The 20,970-nt window shown below is 44.2% G+C and overlaps 1 protein-coding gene across 1 annotated transcript in view; it reads right to left on the bottom strand.

Moving 5' to 3' along the window:
- Positions 1-12,788, bottom strand: part of LOC142500933 (putative DBH-like monooxygenase protein 2) — a 32,743-nt gene extending 19,955 nt beyond the window's left edge. The window contains exons 1-6 of the mRNA XM_075610205.1: positions 12,447-12,788; positions 11,920-12,066; positions 11,216-11,371; positions 10,445-10,528; positions 4,434-4,601; positions 4,135-4,237 (exon numbers count right to left, since the gene is read on the bottom strand). Coding sequence (XP_075466320.1) covers positions 4,135-4,237; positions 4,434-4,601; positions 10,445-10,528; positions 11,216-11,371; positions 11,920-12,066; positions 12,447-12,722 — 934 coding nt within the window. The 5' untranslated portion in view covers positions 12,723-12,788. The remainder of the gene's footprint in view (positions 1-4,134; positions 4,238-4,433; positions 4,602-10,444; positions 10,529-11,215; positions 11,372-11,919; positions 12,067-12,446) is intronic.
- Positions 12,789-20,970: the final 8,182 nt, after the last annotated feature.

Raw genomic sequence — 20,970 nt, 5'->3', positions numbered from 1 at the left:
GGTAAGGCGGGCGACCGTGTGAAGGCACCCCTGAAACCCCTACCGATAATAGGGGAACCCTTCCAGAAAGTAGCGATGGATCTTGTAGGACGCCTTATGATTCCAAGCAGGTCAGGGAAGCGCTACATCCTTACGGTGGTGGATTTTGCCACCCGGTACCCTGAGGTGGTAGCGCTTGGCACCATAGATGCCAAGACAGTGGCAGCAGCTTTGCTGAACATTTTTTCTAGGGTAGGTTTCCCTAGTGATGTCCTAACCAATCAGGGGTCGCAGTTCATGAATGAACTGTTACATTGTCTCTGGGATGCATGCGGTGTAGAGCACCGGCGCACTACCCCTTACCATCCCCAGACAAACGGATTATGTGAGAGGTTTAACGGTACCCTGAAGCAGATGCTTTGGACCTTTATAGAGGCGGAGGGGAAAGACTGGGAGACTCATTTACAGCACTTGCTGTTTGCCTACTGAGAGGTACCGCAGGAATCTACAGGCTTCTCCCCTTTCGAGCTACTATATGCCGCAGGGTACAGGGACCTCTGGACCTATTCCGTGAGGGATGGGAAGGGGAGGCTACTGCTACTGATGCTTCAGTGATCCAGTATGTAGTAGATCTCCGAGACCGGTTAGAGATGCTCATGGGGGTGGCCCAGGACCACCTCAGGGCCGCTCAGACCAAGCAAAAGCATTGGTATGACCGGAATGCCCGTAGAATAGAATTCATCCCAGGCCAGCAGGTGCTTGTTCTCAAACCCACTCGGGAAAACAAGTTGATGGCTGCCTGGTCGGGACCGTACCCGGTTTTCCGAAAGGTGAATGAGTACAACTACGTTGTACAGGTAGAGCCTGAGAGGCATAAGACATATCACGTCAATATGCTGAAAGAATACAGAACACCGAGTATGGGAGCAGTAATGGCCATTTGTAGCCCACTGCTGGAGGATCCGGCGAGCAATGCTCTGCCTGATCTCCTAGGGGAGGCTAGGCAGGGAAACACTGTGGAGCAGGTAGAGATAGGGGCACAGTTGAGTGCTAGGCAGCAGGTAGAAGCCAGGGACATGCTAGCTAAGTTTAGGGCCCTCTTCACTGACATGCCAGGGACCACACATCTCACAAAACACCCAGTGCACACAGGGGATCTGCAGCCTCTGCATAAGCACGCTTAAAGAGTGTCAGCAGAGGTCAAGACCAGTATGGAAAGGGATATAGAGGAGATGGTGACCCTAGGGGTAATTACTCCATCCCAGAGTCCTTGGGCAAGCCCGGTAGTTCTAGTCCCTAAGAAGGACAAGACCACCCGGTTTTGTGTGGACTACCGCTTTCTCAACGCTGGGACGGTGTCAGATGCCTACCCCATGCCCCGCATGGATGAGTTACTGGATAAACTCGCGGGGGCAAAGTATCTGACCACTAAGGATTTGAGCAAAGGCTATTGGCAAATCCCACTGACCCTGGAGGCTAGGGAGAAGTCAGCATTCATCACTCCAAGTGGCCTCTATGAGTTTTTGGTGATGCCATTTGGGATGAAGAATGCCCCGGCTACCTTCCAACGCCTGGTCAATAGTTACTGGAAGGGATGCAGAGCTATGCCAGGGCTTACTTAGATGACATTGCTGTTTTTAGTAATTCCTGGGACTCCCATTTAGGACATGTAGCTGCGGTGCTAGATAGGATCAGGGAGGCTGGGCTTACCTTGAAACCCACTAAGTGTATGGTAGGGATGGCAGAGGTCCTGTACTTAGGGCACAGGGTGGGTGGAGGGTATTTCAAACCAGAGCCAGCTAAGGTAGAAGCCATAGTTCAGTGGCCTGTTCCAAAAACCAAGAAACAGGTCATGGCATTTTTGGGCACCGCACTGTACTATAGGAAGTTTGTCCCACAGTACAGCGCCGTGGCCAAACCCCTGACTGATTTGACTAAGAAGCAACAGCCTGTGCTTATCACCTGGACTTCTGCCTGTGAAACTGCTTTTCAGGCACTGAAAACTGTGCTTGCTGGGGCCCCCATACTGGCTGCCCCAAACATTTCCTCATACAGACTGATGCCTCGGACTATGGCATTGGGGCTGTGTTGAGCCAAGTGGGGGACGACGGTAGAGAGCACCCTGTGGTGTACCTCAGCCGAAAACTACTCCCCAGAGAAGTGGCCTATGCCATCATTGAGAAAGAGTGCTTGGCCATTGTGTGGGCACTCCACAACCTCCAGCCCTATGTGTATGGAAGGGCTTTCACGGTCCTCACAGACCACAACCCCCTGAGTTGGCTACAGACGCATCAGGGGAGAATGCCAAGTTGCTAAGGTGGAGCTTGGCCTTCCAAGAGTTTGAATTTACCATTCAGCACAAAAAAGGTAGTGAAAACAGCAATGCTGATGGACTTTCACATCAGGACTATCCCTCTGAGACTGAGTTCATTAATGGTGCCAGCAATGCCCCACTCCCCGTTAGGACCAGGTGTAGAGGGAGAGGGAGTTGGCCCGGTATTAAAGGGGTTGCACCCCATATGGCCACCCCCAGACCTCACCAGGGAGGCAAGGGGTTAACTGGACTGCGGTCTTGGAATGTGGTTTACACCTTGTCATGTCATGAAAATGTATGTTCCCCTGTTCCCATGTTTCATTATAATCCTGTATTTTAAAGATGTTTTAACGTGCATTTCTGTATCTCCAGTTCTGGAAGTCGCAGAGAGTTGATATTTGGCCAATATGTGGAGTCACTGTAGCCATTAAAAACTGGCAAATTTCGACCCACTGAGGCCACCGGAATGGAACTTATTAATATGTGTAGATATTAAAGTGTATATGTATGGTATTTTGGATCTGTTCTGAAAATGCAGACGCCATCTGCTAGGCTAATAGGTCATGAAGGGCAGCCGGCTGATTGAGCCTAAGCACTATGATCAAAAAGTTAACTGCCCTGATTGTTTACTCAAAGTCTAGGAACCAAGTATTGGTCAAATGACTCTGCCACTCTAATTGTTACCTGAGGGCGGAGGAACATCAAACTTGAGTGGTTTGTAAGTGTTATGTCTACACCTACAAACAATGAAGCTCCTGCCAGCCACTTCATTTTGTAGACTGGTCGTCGCCCCTGATTTAATTATGGGGCTACAGAAATAAGACCCTCAAAGTCCCAGTACACATGGGCTAATTTGCTGGGGGGCATGGGTTAATCTGTGTCTCCACGTTAGGGATTGGATACAGATAATTGTTCACCAATAGTCTGTATTCAATGTTAAGAATAGGGTTACATAGGTATATAAACTGTGTCAACCCTACAGTTTTTAGTTGTGCTTCTGATTCCACCTGGAATGTCACCGGATTGCTGGAGAATTGCTAGCTGATACTTCTCCATCCCCCAACCCTAAGTAAGTGTTACCTTCTTGTGTGTTAATTGTACTATATTGCTGTGTTCACCTTTTTTAAGGAATAAATATATTTTATTATATCTAAGCCTCGTTCAGTTCAACCCAGATATTTGGTGTTCATTATATCTTGTCATAAGCTACCGTGACACCCACCATGGACCAAATATCACCTTCAACCAACCCCGCTACCCACCGGGCACTGGTAGTTAACCCATTCATTAGCTTAGTGGTTAGCCGCTACGGTAATGAAGCTGCCTGGAAATTTATTTTTATTGCATGGGATTGAAGCCATTGGGTCTCCTGAGCTGGTATTAATGTGTGTGAGCTCCGGAGACTCCCGGCATGAATCTGATGCAGGAAAAATACATTTTTTTTCTTCTAAATCCTGCTCTCGGATCCCATAGCGCTATCCTTGCGGTGGCGAGATGAGATCTTTGATAAGCTCGCTAGTTCAGAGCCCCGATGAGTTATTGGGGCTACTAGAATAGCGTGATTTGATCGAAATGGAGCTATTTTGCTGTTTGGCAGCTCCCGCTTTGTGAGTTTGGCCAGAGAGAGAATGCTAGGGAAAATGCCATCCCCGTACGACAGAGGCTTTCTGAATAGCAACCTTACCAAATATCGAAGCTACCTGAATAGGCCCCTCAATGTTTGTCTCTGCACTTCATTACAATACGCAGAATTCTCATAATGTATAACACCACAACAATCTCCTCCTTGTGTTTTCCCAGAACTATCAGAGACAGACACACAGCTATTTCTCACTTAGTACCTGTTATGCCATCAAAGTTGCTGTAATGGATTTCGAGTCGGACATACAGAGGGTCGTACGGAGATCCAATTGGTATGCCCGCATTATCTGGAAGGTATAATGCCTGGAGAGACAAAGATTTCAGAGATAGTTGCTTGGTGGAAGAGGGGTAACAGTGCAAACTGCTGTTTGGTGGTAACTATGCTGCTGCTAAATCCATTCATTCTTCACTATAATTAGTGCTCTGTTTTTGTGACCATTCCATTCTCTCACATGAACTTTCTTTTTGGTTTTTACTCCTGAATATTTCCCCCACTCACCTCTCCCCCAACAGCCCACCCAAACATGACGTCCATACATTGATTGAATCTGTTGTCACCGCTGTAACAGTCTCCAATGTCTGACGGGATTATGGTAGAGTTGGGGCAGGCGTATATCAGAATGTGATGCACTATTTCAGTACTTTTGGGGTCGATAAGTGGCTCATACTGCAAAGAGGTAGGAAAAAGGGAGATAATTAGTTGAGCTGTAGAAGAGAAAGCGAAGAGAATAAAAAAGAAAAAATACTTTAGATGGAAGAAAGGCGATAGAGTAAAACATGGAAAAAGCAAGTATTAAGAGTAGAGAGAAAAGTAGATCTAAGGAAGTAAATTGTTATGGGGAGTGCATTGGAAAATGGCATTGAAACAAAGAAAGATCAGGGCTGAGATGTACGTATGTATCTCTTTATTCATGTACATAACGCTTCTCAGCAGTAATACACGTGACATACAGTAATCATCCAAATAACAAATAATTGGTAAGTAGGAGGAACGTACAGAAACAGTAGGAAGGTGTTCTGGTAAGTGCGCCTGCGTCTGTACTCAAGGGTGAGCCATTCCACTGGTGGTTTGGTACAAATAAAATGTTATGTTTTGGACATGGTTTTGGTTCTTAAAACAGTTGTGTTTTCAGTTGGCCAAAACTCAATTTATTTTGGTTTTGGATTTTCAAAAACATGGAAAAAAATCTAATAAACAGCTAAATGCTTAAAAAACAAAGCACGAAAAATTCTTATAATAAGTCTAAAATCTAAAACACTGTTAGGAAACTATGAAATGTTGCTAGACATGTGGTGCATGTTTTCTTAATATCTTGTATCCCTCTTTGGTAAACTAGACAAAAATGATCAGTAAAAGTTAGTACTCTTTGTTTGTAGTGTAGCTTTAAAGATAGTGCAAAGGTTTCTTATATCTCTATCCCTCTTAGGCAAACTAAACAACATCAGTAAATGTAGTACCCTGAATCTTGTTTGTACAAGTATTTCTTAAATTAGGTCACAAACCGCCACATCAGAGCTGGCGGATTTAACTCACAGAAAGAAAAGACACAACACACATATGGATGCACACAGTGATACATCATAATATTGCATCAAGCAATCTCTTTCTTAACTACGCCCACAACCCCCAGCTAAAGCTGCTCCCAAACTATTCCTATCACTAATGCATGTAACTCCATGACTGTTACTTAAGAATCTCTCCAATCCACTCAATAAAGCAAATGAAGAACAATTGCATACAGTGAGGGAAACAGAAGCAATATGACAATAACTCTTTTCATCAACTAAAGTCATGAAAATGACCATATTCTCTCAGGCTTGAAGCTCCTGTGCATGTACATTAAGGAGGCATTTTCAAAGTCTGAGAGGGAACCATTAGAAAATCAGTAGTTGCTACAGAACCCCCCCACCCCTGCGACCCTCACTACTCAGCACGTCCCATGTTATCCTGTTGGCTGGTCTATTACCCTTTCTTAGTTATGTCCACCCTGCTCAGCAGCATCGAGGAGTGTCCAGTCACTGCCTCTACTGCGGTAATCCAGGCCATCTGGCTCTTTGCTGTCCTCTCAAGTTGGGAAACGCAGACTCCCATTGAGGTCCAGAGGAGCCTCCGTGGGAATAATCTCCAACTCCTCAATTACCAAGGAACATTTACCAAACAGAATTTTGATCCCAGTGTCTCTTCAGGCCACGGGTTTTGCGGTTGCTGCCTCAGCTTTCATCGACTCCGGCTCTGTAGGTAACTTCATTGATCAAGACTTTGCTCTGAAGAATAATATCCCATTGGGGAAAAAAAACCCTGGTGGGATTAGAGGCCATTGATGGACGTCCTCTACAACTGGCCTTCATCATCCTACAAACCATTGAACATTCTCTTTTGTGCGAGCAAACCCACAGGGAAGAGATTTCCCTGGATGTTATCCACTCCCGTCTGCTGAGATTATTTTGGGCCTTCCATGGTTTCAACGTCACAACCCGCATATTGATTGGGCTAAACAAAAGCCTATGTCATGGAGTCAGCAGTACCACCTCAAAAGATCTGCAGTATGAAAACGCCTGATGAGGAACGGAGCACTTTACCGGACAGTTATTTTTAATTCAGTGATGTCTTTTATAAAACTAGATCAGAGGCACTTCCTCCCCATTGGCCCTTCGACTGCCCATAGATCTTCTGCCTGGTTCCGTTCTTCCCAGGGGATGTTCTTATCATCATTCTCTTCCGGAGACCAAAGCCATGTCAGACTACATTCAAGGGAACCTTCTGAAGGGCTTTGTCAGAAAATCTTTTTCACCGGCTGGGGCATGGTTTTTTTTTGGTCAAGAAGGATGGCATCCTTCATCCGTGCATCAACTATCGTGGTTTAAACAAGATTACCAAATATTCAGAGATCTCCCCAATAACTTTCTTATTGTTTACCTTGATGACATTTTGATTTTCTCTAAATCTCTTCTCTTCCAGAACACATTGAACAAGTCAAGCAGGTACTACTACGCCTCCGCCAGAACCACCTCTATGCCAAATTGGAAAATTTTCACTTTCATCAAACTTCTACTACGTTCTTAGGATACATCATTTCCGATTCTGGGTTCTCCATAGACCCCTCTAAACTGAAAGCCGTCGTGGATTGGCCACTCCTCACCTCTCTCAAGGGCATTCAAAGGTTTCTGGGTTTTGCCAATTATTATAGAAGATTTATTCACAATTTTTCGTCCTTTGTCGCTCCGATCACTGCCGTCACCAAGAAAGGAGTCGACGTCAAGTCTTGGCCACCTGCAGCTATTCAGGCCTTCGATTTCTTGAAGAGATCCTTTGTTTCCGCACCGGTCCTGATCCATCCCAATCCTAAACTCCTGTTCACATTAGAGGTGGATGCTTTGGACATTGGAGCCGGCGCCATCCTATCACTAAGAAGGTCACCTTCTAAAAAAAAAATCCTCTGCACAACAGAACTACGATGTGAGCAACAGAGAGTTACAAGCTATCAAACTCGCTTTGGAGGAATGGAGGCATCTGTTGGAGGGCACGGAGAGTCCAATTACGATATTAACTGATCATAAAAATCTCATGTACCTGGAGAGTGCTCAAAGTCTGGGAGCACGTCAGGCCGACTGTTCTCTCTTTATTTCACGCTTTAATTAAATTATTTATTTTATACCCGGTTCCAAGAATCTGAAAGCGAACGCTCTCTCTCGTCAATTCATTGTCGAGGACAAGACCGAAGCCAGATCAGAAACCATCCTTCCCTCTAAACTCATCCTATCTGCTAACATGTTTGACGTACTAGATAACATTCTTCTAAATCAGACCAACATTCCGGAGGGGCTAAAGGTCCCGGACGGTTGCCTCTTTGCAGCACCACCTTACCGCAGGAAAATTCTGCAGAGGGGTCACTCTTCCAAGACTGCCAGGCATCTTGGTATCAAGAGAACGTCAGACCTTATCGAACGGATGTTCTGATGGCCCAACATTCAAGGAGATGTTAAAGAGTTTGTCAAGGTATGCACCACATGTGCTCGGAACAAGGTGCCCTGCAATAAACCTCAGGGTCTCTTATGCCCTCTTCCCATCACAGATTGATCCTGGAACCATTTGTCAATGGACTTCATTGTAGCGCTGCCTATTTCCAGGTGCATGAACTATTCTTGTAGTCATCGATCGCTTCTCTAAGCAGGCACATTTAATCCCACTCAAGGGTCTAGCGGATTCTCCCACATTGGCAGATATTTTTAGTAAAGAAATCTTTCGCCTCCACGGAATCCCCTTGACCATCGTCTCTGACAGGGGTTCCCAGTTTATCTCCAAATTCTGGCATGCATTCTCTAAAAGGTTAGGCATATCCCTGCACTTCTCATCCAGGTATCACCCCCAAACTAATGGCCAAAGAGAGAGGACCAACCAGTCTTTGGAGCAGTACCTATGCTGCTTCATCACCGACACCCAAGATGATTGGACGGGTCTCCTTCCCTGGACAGAATTTGCCCATAATTCCTTACAGAATGAATCAACACAAGTTTCCCCCTTCTTCGTGAACTACGGATTTCACCCTGCACGGCTACCCATCACTTCCTCTTCTTCTGAGGTTTCAGCAACAGACAACCAGATGCAAGCCCTACGAACTTCATGGACCAAGATTCAGGAGAATCTAAGAAAAGTTTCAATCAAACAGAAGATCCAAGGAGACCGCCACCGTCGTGAGTTTCCGGAGCTTAGACCAGGAGACAAGGTATGGCTGTCCTCTAGGAACATACACTTAAAGGTTCCCACACTCAAGCTAACACAAGATTCTTGGGTCCTTTTCAAATCCTGGTGAAGATTAACCCTGTGACATACTGACTACCTCCCTTCCTCTATGAGGATCCCATCTGTATTTCATGTTTCTTTGCTGAAACCTGCGTACCGCAGTTCCCATTTTCTGGACCCCTGTCCTGCACCACCGGCCCCTCAACTTGTACAGGGGCAGCAGGAGTACAAGATACTCAGTACTCAGGAACTCAGATCACTCAGTAATCCATGCAGAGGGTGGAGTCGTGGATTACTGAGTGACCTGGCTGGTGACATTCAGAGTGGAGGACTGCATCGTTCAGCTCAGCATATGCTGCATCGGCCGTGGATCAAGCTGTTGCTGTGTGGAGTGCTACCTGTCCATTTGACCAAGGGTGGTCTGAATGCCTACCACAAAGGCACTTATGCAAGTGTAATACTTTGTGTTTTTAACATTAAAAAGCAATATTACACTATTTTTGCTTTTTCCTTTTGTATGTGGATTTCCCTTCCTTCCTATGGAATAATATTGGTGTTGATCCGGAGCATCTGTCCGGTTATTACAAAAGTTGGTTACTTCTAACAACCACAACGCCTGTGTATCACGTTCAACACATGAGTGCAAACTTTATAGAAACTTCACCATTGACTGCATTGTTGTGTTTGACAATATTGCACTATTTTTGGTGTCTTTATTTATCCCCTCTATGTCCTGATGAGAATTGCGCACCTGCTATTCTTCGTCAATTGCTGGTTGGATTTGGTCTGAATCCTGTTCCGGGAGCAGCACTTTATAAGGACAGTATATATATATATATATTTTTTTTTGTTTCCTTTTGTTAAAAGTGGTGTTATATGCGCTTGTTTTCTTTGTATCAATCATTGATTCCAGGATGTCAAGGAGAACCATTAAGTATCTAGTCCATTGGAAGGGATACGGCCCAGAAGAATGTTCTTGGATCCCTCATCATCAAATCCATGCACCCGAGCTCGTCAGGAAGTTCCGTCTGAAATACCCTCAAAACCTCGCAAGGGTCGCCCGGAGGTCTCTCTTGAAGGAGGGGTACTGCGAGGTGGTGAGAACAGCGTAACAGTAGGCTACTGATCAACAACCATTAGATATATGCAGCAAAACGTGGAAGCATGGAGAACACATTAAAAAACAAAAGCAATTACTGCTTAAATATACAATTAAGGTTTTTGTCCCCTGTGTTTTAACGTTTCTGTTTTTGTTAGAACATTTAATACATTTATTGAATTTTTTTCAATCTGACCTAATTCTGCGCACACCAGTAGAACATTTTTCTCCTCCCCATAATATTTGGTGTATTTTTTGTGTGTATTATAATTCTATAAATATCTTCAGTGGAGCACCCACGTATCTTACTATTATTTTTTCTGTTACTGCTATTTTGTTGTTGTTACTAAACAATATGGGTGATCATTTTGATAGATGATTGTTTTCTTGTACTATTAAATAGTAGTTCACCTTATTCTTCTTGCTATTTTTTTTTAAATTTAATCTGAAGTAACTAATTGTTTGCATTGCAGTTTAACGTAAAAAAAAAACAATTTCTCTAACTGCTCGAATCGAAACTTGAAACTGGTGTAATTGGGATTTTGAGCCTGCTGACATGCTAAGCTTAATTATAATTAATGATATTAATTATAATGTGTTGCAGGACTCCAGCAGTAATGGGGATAAATCATACATGTGTCACTTTGAGAGACGAGGAAGAAGGACTTACCATTAAAATGTGATGTTTCTTGGACAGTGTTGGCAGGGGGATGAATTTGCAGACATAAGTAGTGTCTTGGTCTGGAATAGGAAACTGGAACGACAAAGAAACATTCAATAAGAAACTACAGTAGTTGACCATAGGAACCTCACAAAGGCATCAGAGAATCTGCAGTAATACCCACTGTACGTATCCATGATACAGAAGCATAAGTGAAAATTGCTGTCACCCCTGCCCAACAGCCAAAATATCGCTATGAACACTATTTCTAAGGGCTCGTCTTCATAATAATAATATCAAACACAAACATTCAAGTACTTTGAAGCACCAATGGTCCTGTTTCATACAGAAGTAACTTGGTCTCCCTTTAAAGAATTCCAAAATAATAGGCACAATACTGAACCACATGTTGATGTCTGCATATATCCCTTCATATCAACTTAGTCTCCCTATCTGTCCCTCTCTCTTCCTCTCTCCCTGTCTGTCTGTCTCTTTCTCTCTCGGTCTGTCGGTCTCTTTTTCTGTCTGTCTGTTTCTCTCTCTTTCTTTTTCTGTCTCTTCATCCCGCTCTTCTCTCGGTTTTGTACGTCCCCTTGGAAGGCTGTTTGTGCCTTTGCTGTTTTAAGTAAGTGGTCCTATAATTGTATGGTAATTGGTTGTGTGGCATAAACAGTCAAACGTAACCATTATTTTTATTCGAAGGGCCTGATAAGCATTTTATTTAAGATGCAATTAATTTGCTCTTACCCACCTCAATCTACCAGTTCTAGAGGTACTTACATCATTCATTTTGATGTCGAAGGTTAGGATCTTGCTGGGTAAATGATATATTGGAATAATCTCCATGAAATAGATGGACTTGAAGAAAGAACGTTCTTCAGAGTACTGCAGATCATAGTCTTCTCCAAAAACTGCAATCACCCTCAGAGTGTCATTCTAACACAGGGAACAAACATATGTCTTGAAGGGAATAACCAGCTTGTGTAGAGCAGCACACAATCCCTCTTACCTATTTGCGCGTCTGATTCTGTATGTACAGTAAACTACGGAGCTTCTGAGATGCCAGGTTTTTCATGTAGGCTGGGAGATTTCAAAACCAAACAAACAATCTTGAAACCTCCTATCTATTATAAAAGAAGTTTAAATCTGTTAAGGATTTTAATCCTAACCTACAGGCAGTTTAAATACTGTACCATCTTCGTCTTATCATTTTTCAATCTGGGTATTAGTGGAAATAATAATCTCATAGTCTTTAGTAGAGTTACATACTTTGAGATCATAATTATTCCATTGAACGATAATTTATTTGTCATAAATCTCCAACTTTTTTGCATAACTATGTATTGTACATTTCTCCATACATAATTGAATCTGTAAACATAAGACAAATGTAATCTCCCTGCATATAAACTACAGAGCCTCCTATCTAGAGATGTAACTTATTGACAGTACATGCTTTTCATGTATACCATATATATATTTACCTCAATCTCTTGGTCATGGGGATCACACGTAAAAAACTTGCGCCAAACCCTCAAGAAGCTGTGAGTGCCATTGTCCTTCAGCTCAATTAGATCATAATCCTGTGATTTGTCCTCCAGTGGGGGCCATTCCCCTTCTATATGACCATCCTATGGAGGGAGAGAGCCTGTCACAATAACTCACAGATGGGGACAGAATAAAATGGGTAATTCATTTTTGGAGGATGCTGAATGTGCCTTTGGCCACTGGGAAAGGGTTTAGAAGATACTGGCCCTGTAGTGTACCGTGCTTGTAGATTGGAGGATAGGAGTGACTTGCCCTACACATTAATGCTCTAATCATTAGAGCATAGGTTTTAATCCCCTAGAGTTAAATAGTTATTGAGAGAGGCATTGTGTTATCAGTTTCTCTGCATTGTGTCCCTGGGGATCCATTATTAGGGACTTGTCACACAGATTGACTCCGTTTCCAAAGCAATAGTGAACTCTAAAATGTAGAGAAGATTAGAAACAAAATTTTACTGACTCACATAGAAAAAGGTTTCTTTGTCTTCGTTCCAGCCTCCTAGCACAAAATCAGATCCATTCAGAGATTCAACAGAGTTCAGACCAAGTCCTATCCACGATGCTCTGGGTACCTGAACCTCTATAATGATCTCCTGGTTCTCACGGTCATATCCCCATGTCAAAACTGCAGTCTCTTTCCTACCGCGAGCCTCCATCACCCGTGACAGACTCAAATCTATAGGGCTCCAACACCACACAATGGGGACTACCCCAGCTAGAAAGAACCAATAGTGCAACATTGCTCCTTCACAGTAACACCTACCAAACTCAGCTCAGACAAAAGTGGCCTGATGTTGCATTTGTGCTTGGAATGATCTGTTATGGGGAAGGTTATAGAGAAGTAGTGGGTTTTATAACATTATGGGAGATGGGTATGTAAGTTTTATTAATTGCCATTTATCCCTACTTCCTCTCCACCACTCACCTTACACCGGGGTTTACTAATCTCTAATGATGAAATGAGTCAAAGGTGTCTGATTATAAAATAAGATAAAATAAACCTCTAGGGCTCTTGGAGTATGACTAACATGCTGTTTCCTAGTCTGGCTTAATTATACTATACAAATAATACAGATACTAGGACTGTTTGATACAGTAATATGCAGATTCGGCCACCTCTAGGATTTAAATACAAAATTAACCCTTTCTAAGTCCGGTTACTGACACTGCGAGGTAAAAAGAAAGCAACATCTTTAGGGTTGTAAGTTTCATTTAGGTATAAAGCCTCATTGTATCGAATATGGTCATACTTAATGTAGATAAAAACTTTCTTACCTATTATTGCAGGAATATCTGGAGTTTGATAAAGCTAGGACTAAGCAATAAAAAAAAAACTCTTAGCCAGGTCCCCGCTGACTACTTGTGAGGATTCGGGATCCGTGGCGGCCGCTGCGTGGCGTTCCCTCACCTCATGTTTCTCCTGCTGCTGCGGGGCGCTCCCGGCGTCGGCTCCCACCGGTCCCGGCTGTCGGGGGACTCCCTCCTCGTCCTCGGCGGGTGGTTACCAAGCTGCGGGCGGCTCAAGCTGTGGCGGCTGCTGCCGTTCACGAGCGCGCGCCCGTCTCTGTTACAGAGCGCATGCAGGACCCTTTTAATTTATTCACTGCTCCTGCAGTGAGGCTCCGCCCCCAACACACACACAAGGATCAATCAGGCATAAAGACTACTCACCTGTATCCTCCTTTGGACAGCCTATCCAGGACAGCTCCATACATTCCACCAGGCCTGCCTCCTGTACCTATTGGCCAGCCACGCTTTATATTGCCTGTCCTGTCACTCATTCATTGATCGACATAGTTTCCTCTTGGATTACTACTCTGGCATTCTCTCTCTCTCATTCACTCAGGTTACGACTTGGCTTGGCGGACGTCTTACTCTGGCTCTCGACCCCCGCTTGGACCAACGACCTTCCGGAATTCTCCAATCCCTGACCTAGGCTAACGGCAACGACGACGGCACTTCTTCACCGGTACCGGCAAGTATAGCTAGCTAATATCACCTGGCCTGGCAACGCCGCAATCACCACACTCCGGACACGCTCATTTTGCTGCGGGTGCGTGCTCTTATACGTTCCTCACCTCAGTAGAAGGGACGGGTCTGGTCTGCGGGCAGTACCGGCGTAACACTACTGCAGCGCTCGCTGTGGCGAAGCTTCAGGGACAAGAGCTGCCCCACAATGGGGCCGTGCCCACTGCGAGGGAGGGCCGCCACCCTGCCCCGACATGTTCTCCTGCTCTCAAGAGAATTGAGATTAGGAGTCGCGATGGAGCGCTAGGGCACGCCCCCCTGCAGTTCAGCTAATGAGGGCGAACCTGCCGGGTGACGTCATGGCCGCGCCACCGTCATCCCCCCCCCCCCCCCACTGTCTTTCCCCCTGCATCTTTCTGCCGACCGGAGGACTCGGTTGTACGCGCCACCAGCCTCGAAGGTGCGCAGGCAGCGGGGCCGCAGCCTTACACCTCTGGGACTGCATTCCCATGGATGAGTTAATGTGGGAGACATTGACATCAAACCATGATAAATGCCCAAACAATTAATCCTACAGAGGATTAGAACACAGATAGAAAGGATTGTATTGAGGGAACCCGAGCTCTGCCTCTCTGCTTCCTTATCTGTTCTACCTACAGCCCACATTAGTGCTTTAATAACTGCATTCTAAGGATTACAGTATGCACCTGTCAGGCTTATCTCTCTCCTAGTGTGACCCTCACCTCCTCTCTGTTATCCCAATGCACTGAAATGCCAAATGTATGTATAAATCTTTTTGTATGTTCCTTAACTGCAATGTTTGGATTGTAAGCTCTGCAGACAGGCTCTATCTTTACACACTTGTTGCATTCATATTTGGTTGTGTTGTGTGCTTCCTAAAGCAGACTGAGGTAAAACTAGATGATTTTGGCGTAGGTGTTCATTACGGTTACGAATGAAAGAGGATCCACCCTACAGTAGAAATTCTTAAAATATGGAAGAACTGTGGGGTGTTTGGGGGAATGGCATGCAGATGCTCCCATAATCACAGGCAATTTGCTTCTCCCTGTAATAACTGTGTACATTTTTATTAACTAAGACAAAAATTTAGAAAGTGCACTGGTAAACACTACAATAGTTAAGGTTATTCAAGATCCAATTCCAGTAGAGCTCAAGTAATAGATACCCACAACCTGATCAGATGAGTTTGTGTTAAGGTTTCTTCTCCCTGTAATAATTGTATACCTTTTTATTAATTTAAAACCAGAAAGAACATGAAACACAGACAGAGCTCAGTGCACATCCAGTGAAACTTATACATGGTACAGTGCCTAAATATATATGTATAGATATCTATTAAATAAAATGGTCTTTTAGTTTAACATTTTGGCCAAAGTGTTGTAAGCCCTTGAGCCACTACATGACAGACCACATCTCAAGGGTACCTAACACTAATATTAATTCTTAATAACCTGTGGATTACCAGGAAGAATTATTTATAATAAATCTGTCAAAATTAGTTGCATAGTTCTAAGTCTGATTGAAGCTCTTATTAACCTGTACATTACCAGGAAAAGCACTCTGTATTAGATTTGTCATAATCAAACTGCAAGCAAGCAAGTTCCCCTGAGAGTAGGAGATGCAATGGAGTGAGCTTTTAACCATTTAAATGTGGGAGGGGGTGAACTTCAATTACGTAGGAGGAGCCGCCCTACAATCAGCTAAGACCAGCTGAACAAGAATTGTAAAACATACAGGACACCAAAAGCTCATATTGAACCCCCAAAATAACCACAACATATATATAAGCATATACTGTAAGTGTCACAGAGGAGTGCTAATGAGCATGGCAATATATATTTAAAACCAGAGACAGAACATGAAACACAGACAGAGCTCAGTGCACATCCAGTGAAACTTATACACGGTACAGTGCCTAAAAATATATTTATAGATATCTATTAAATAAAATGGTCTTTTAGTTTAACATTTTGGCCAAAGTGTTGTAAGCCCTTGAGCCACTACACGGCAGACCACATCTCAAGGGTACCTAACACTAATATAAATTCTATAAAGCCTCTTTGACTCCCGCTCCAATTACCCCCAAATCCGAGGTATACCTTCAGGCTTTTTTGCATGTGGCCACTATTCCATGTGCTGTTATGCCCATCCAACTAAAAATATTATGTATAATTTTGATAAAAAGAAATATAGTATCAACAGTTTTATAAACTGTAATACCAGTTTCGTTATATACATGCTAAGATGTGGTTGTGATAAAAAAAATATGTGGGTCGAACCACCAGACCCTTAAAGATCAGAATAGCTGAACATGTGTGACTTATTAAAAAACGTGACCAAATACATCCAGTGTCCAGACATTTCAGTCTGTGCCCTAAGGGAGACATAGTACACTTCTCATACTCTGCAATAGAACACATACCCTGCCATCCGAGAGATGGTGACAGGGTTAATAAATTAAATAAACAAGAAATGTTCTGGATCTATACACTGAACACTCTTCACCCTTCAGGAATCAACTTATATTGAGAGCTTAAGCATTTTTTAACTGTTTAGTTCTCCCTATTATGAGGAGTGTTCAGTGTATAGATCCATTACTATATTATGAGATTGCAATATTCTAAAGTAAATGTGTAATTTGTATAATGTTCTGCTATCCTTTATCTATATTTTATATCTTATTTTGCATATATGTTTATATATTTAACCATTGATTATAGTCAGCATCCATTAATAATATTTGTAAACCTTTTTAATGTTATTCCATAGACAGGGATTTATATTGGTACTACTAACCTTTATTTATAGCCTTTTTGCAAGGGTTAATCTGGATCATTCTCTCCTTTCTTTGTATATAAACATATATACATTCTTATGTTTTTAGAGCCAATGTTTCTCCAGACACTATAGAGTCTTTGTTTTTAAACCTTTTTGTTAGTTTGTTTTTTATATGTATTTTCTTATATAATATGTGTTCTTTACCTTGTAATATTGTGTTACTTAGTATCCTATTGTAGCCCCGAGTACTCCCTTTGAAAGCATGCTTTAGGATTCATGCTGTGATTGGCTTCTGCTTTTGCAGCTACTTCACAGGTAAGAGCATATTCACGTGACAATTTTGTCCAATAGATTCACAGCACTGCCTACTTAGGGAGTAGCTGACGGGAAGGTTTGTACTCTTTGATAAAGTTCTTTCCATAGAACGAAACGCGTCAGAGTTTCACAGTCCCATGTGGATGTCTTTTTTCCTTTGATTTAATAAAAGCTTTTAATTTTTTATGCGCTTGGTTGGAGTTCTTCAGAGGAGCAGTGACCGCCGAGTTTTTCCTTACCTGTTTCACCTACCATGAGCAGGAGCACGCCACCGATACTAGCAACATTAGCAGTGCAGTCTCTCTTCAGCAGCACCTGGCAGTTCTTCAGTGACTATGATGTGATGTTTACCGGCTGATTGATCCTACCTTACACCGGATGCAGGTGAAGCTAGCAGTAGCTGGACTTGTGATTTACCTTGGAGCTCTGTCTAGATAGGGCTCCTCTGTACCTCTACCAGCCGTGCTATTAAAGCCCCCCATCCAGGTTATAATGGTTCATAATGGAAGCGGATCTACAGACATACTAATATTTTAACATGTGCCTGCGGTGTTCAACACTTTTCTTTATATACCCACAATACCTGTGCAGTTTGTAGCACCAGTTTTTCAGGGTTCACTCTCTGATATTTCTTGTATTCCTTCATCAGGCCTACAACTATTCTTGTGTATGCCTGAGAGATAGCTGTGCATATTACACTGACAATGGAGCGATAGCTGTGCATATCACACGGAGGGACAATGGATAATTATCTGCACTCATAATGATTAATTGTGCATTTTACACAGAGATTAGAGAATTAGCTGTTACATTGATGAAGAATACTGATATATCTGCACAGATAGCTGTGCACCTCTATGTACTGTATTCCCCCTATGGGACTACTATTGAGTTAAGGGGTAATGGCCCTAATGGGTTAACTGTGTGGATCCACGCAGGGTAACGCCCCTCTCCCGTCACATGTAAAGAGTGACTTCACAGAAAAGAAGCCACGTCCACTTTATGTCTGGTGGCCAGTAACATCACTATTGGGGTATATATAGCCAGTCTGAAGATTCAAGAATGCAGGTCCCTGGGAGTGACAATTGGAGGGACATCACTGTTGGTAATGTAAACATGTTTAAGTATATTGTTAATGTATAGCAATACTGCCCTGTCCCTGTTATATAGTTAGGGAAAGTGTCCCGTCCAGTAAGCGTCTATAGCCATGGTACACTGTGCACAAAGAGGAAGCCTAAGTCCTATCAGGGTTATCCATGTAGTAGCCCTGGGATCTAGTCAGATCGGCCCTACTTAGAGGCCAGCATGTACCTCAGAAACAGAGTGCTTATAAGTGGCACGCAGTCCCCGACACTGAGATAATGATCTCACGGTTTATTACAGTACGGGTAACCCAACATGGGGCTCAATTAATACAGAGAGGTGGCCGTTTAAGATGATAGTAATCTCAGAAACCTTAAATAACTCCCTACAGTTTTGTGAGTGAGTGAGTGCTAACTAGGCAAGATATAAATAGTGCAAAAACTTTGAAGTAGGGCTATGATTATATCAGATGCTGCTGAGCAGCAGTGCATTCTGGTGATATCACCCTCACGCTTCCGCCGAGCGGCATCTTGATCAAGGAGAGAGGAGACAGGAGAGGAGACAAGGAGGCGTGGCCGTGAGCAGTTCACCCTCATTGGCTGAACCGCTCACATGACGCGGCCGTTGCCTCCCACAAACAAATGTGAAAATCTCTTCAGGAGTCTACCGCCCTGTGTCGCTACTGGTATGTAAACCTCGATAGGATTTCTGGAATTTGTTTTTGCGCCATGCGGCATCGCCCTTCAAGCCGACGCCGGCATTTGTTGGTATAATCACAGCCCGAGAAAGCCTTGGACCTGTAGGTGGAGGGGCAGCATGATTTAAAGCCATGGGTTCCCGCCTCCAAGGAGCTGTGAGGTCAGGCTGGGGGATAGGGAAGGGTATTTAAGAGGGGGAGGAATCTTACCCTTTTTCTTGAAGAATATGCTGAAGTGAAGTAGTCTACAGTATCCTGGTATCCTGTTGTGATGGATGTGGAGTGTGAAGAAAGAAGGAGGGCAAACATTAACGCTGGCGGTCGAGGATGGCGGTGGAGATGCATAGATGTGGGAGCTGCAGGAAGAGGTGAGGCGGTGCAGTCCAGAGTGGCTTCTTGCATGAGTATTTGACAGTGAGATGGGGATCTCAGTCAAGGGGGGCACAGAGGTGAGACAGCAGTTTCAGATTGTGCTCCTCATTGGAGGCTTGTAGATACCTGGGCCCAGAACGGTTTGCGGAGCAGGGAGAGGCAACAGCACACGGAGAGGGAGTGGAGGAGCAGTAGGAAATGGCTCGGGCAGTGGCACTTCCAGCCTCCACTGAGGTTGATCCGATCAGGGCAAGAGATGAGGGCTGTGGACATAGCAAGGGGGTCCAGGACAGTACAGAAAAGGACCAGGCTGGCCCTGGAGTGATGGGCGGTGGGTAAGTCACCCAAGGGGAGGGGGGATGGTAGGGGCAGATAGAGTTTGCCCCAGGGGACTGTTTCAATAGCAACAGGTAGGGATGGAGCATGAGAGTGGGTGATCAGATGAATGGGAAGAGGGTGGCAGTGGGGGAAGGGCATGAAAAGTACAAGGGAAGAGTGGTTACCTCTCTGCCCAGGCAGGAATAGACATTGGGAGATGAGGGGGTTGGATCCAGTACAAACTTATCACAGCGAAGGGTGGGCTAGAGGAGGCATGAAGGGGCTGGAGGAATTATTAGGGTTACTGGGGGGGTTTGAAGAGGAGAAGGCGTGAGGACAGGGGTGCTCACTTGAGAGAGACAGAGAGTCAGATTTTTTCTGGCCTTGGGTAAGTTCTTTCTGCAGTAGGGACGGGGGAGAGCAGAGGCAAGGTGCGTTAGGTACAGGGTAGGGGGGGCGGTTAATCGATGGCAGGAGCATGGAGAGCAGTAGGACTTGGGGTGGTAGGCACTACCAGGCAAGGGAAAGTGACAGGGGTGGTACCTTCACTGGTGGATGTTCCCCCGGCTATGGTGCCCCTGGTGGTATTAGGGGCAGTGGGAGCTTTTTGCAATATTGCACTGTGGCAGGACGGCCTGTAGCCGAGGTCAGGGAACAGTCCACAAGTGTAGTTTCAGGATAAAGAAAACGTTCAGTAGCTTTATTTCTCCACAACATAACATAACATGCGGGTACACTGTCCCTTCAAACCAAAACAAAACCTGCTCCACATTGGGAGAACTGACTAACACACCAGGCCTATCTAGCAGGCTGGTGGAAGTATGAAGACGGTCAGCGCAAACCTCATGGACCTCACGATGTTGATGGATCAAGATGAAGTTGAATAAAAATGGAATAAAAAATGGATTAAAACACAGTATTAATGTATATCATCCACGTGTGCGGAGGATAGGGAGGGGGGGGGGGGGAAGGGGGGTGTGGGTGGAGGATAAGGTGGGAGGGATGAGAGTGGAATTCCACTAAATATAATCAATGAAACATAGACATATAGTTTCAGTGACTCACACGGGCTTGTGTGAGACTTCGCCCTCAACGCAGACTGTAGTTTGGTAAGTGCAGACTCCTAAAATGGAGTCACAGTAAACATAAAACTCACACGGCCTAATGTGAGTTCTTGCCCTCAGAGGGTGATGTCAGCCTGTATAGGTGATGTGGGATCGTCACAGCAAACAGTCTCCCAAATAGGTGTGGTGTGTGAGTAGCTCCTCTCCCCGTTGCCCAAAGACCAAAAATGTGTGCAAAACCAGGGTTAGCAATATAACAAGTCTTTATTGGTAACAGGTAAGATATGGACATGAACAAACATGGCCATTAAAAAACATATACACGTTATAAAGCAAGGTGAACAGAATGAATAAAAAAAAAAGCACACTCAC

Source organism: Ascaphus truei, chromosome 8 (genome assembly GCF_040206685.1).
Source record: "Ascaphus truei isolate aAscTru1 chromosome 8, aAscTru1.hap1, whole genome shotgun sequence".
Classification (NCBI taxonomy): Eukaryota; Metazoa; Chordata; class Amphibia; order Anura; family Ascaphidae; genus Ascaphus; species Ascaphus truei.
The sequence above is the reverse complement of the archived record's forward strand: the minus strand, read 5'-3'. Positions and strand labels throughout refer to the sequence as shown.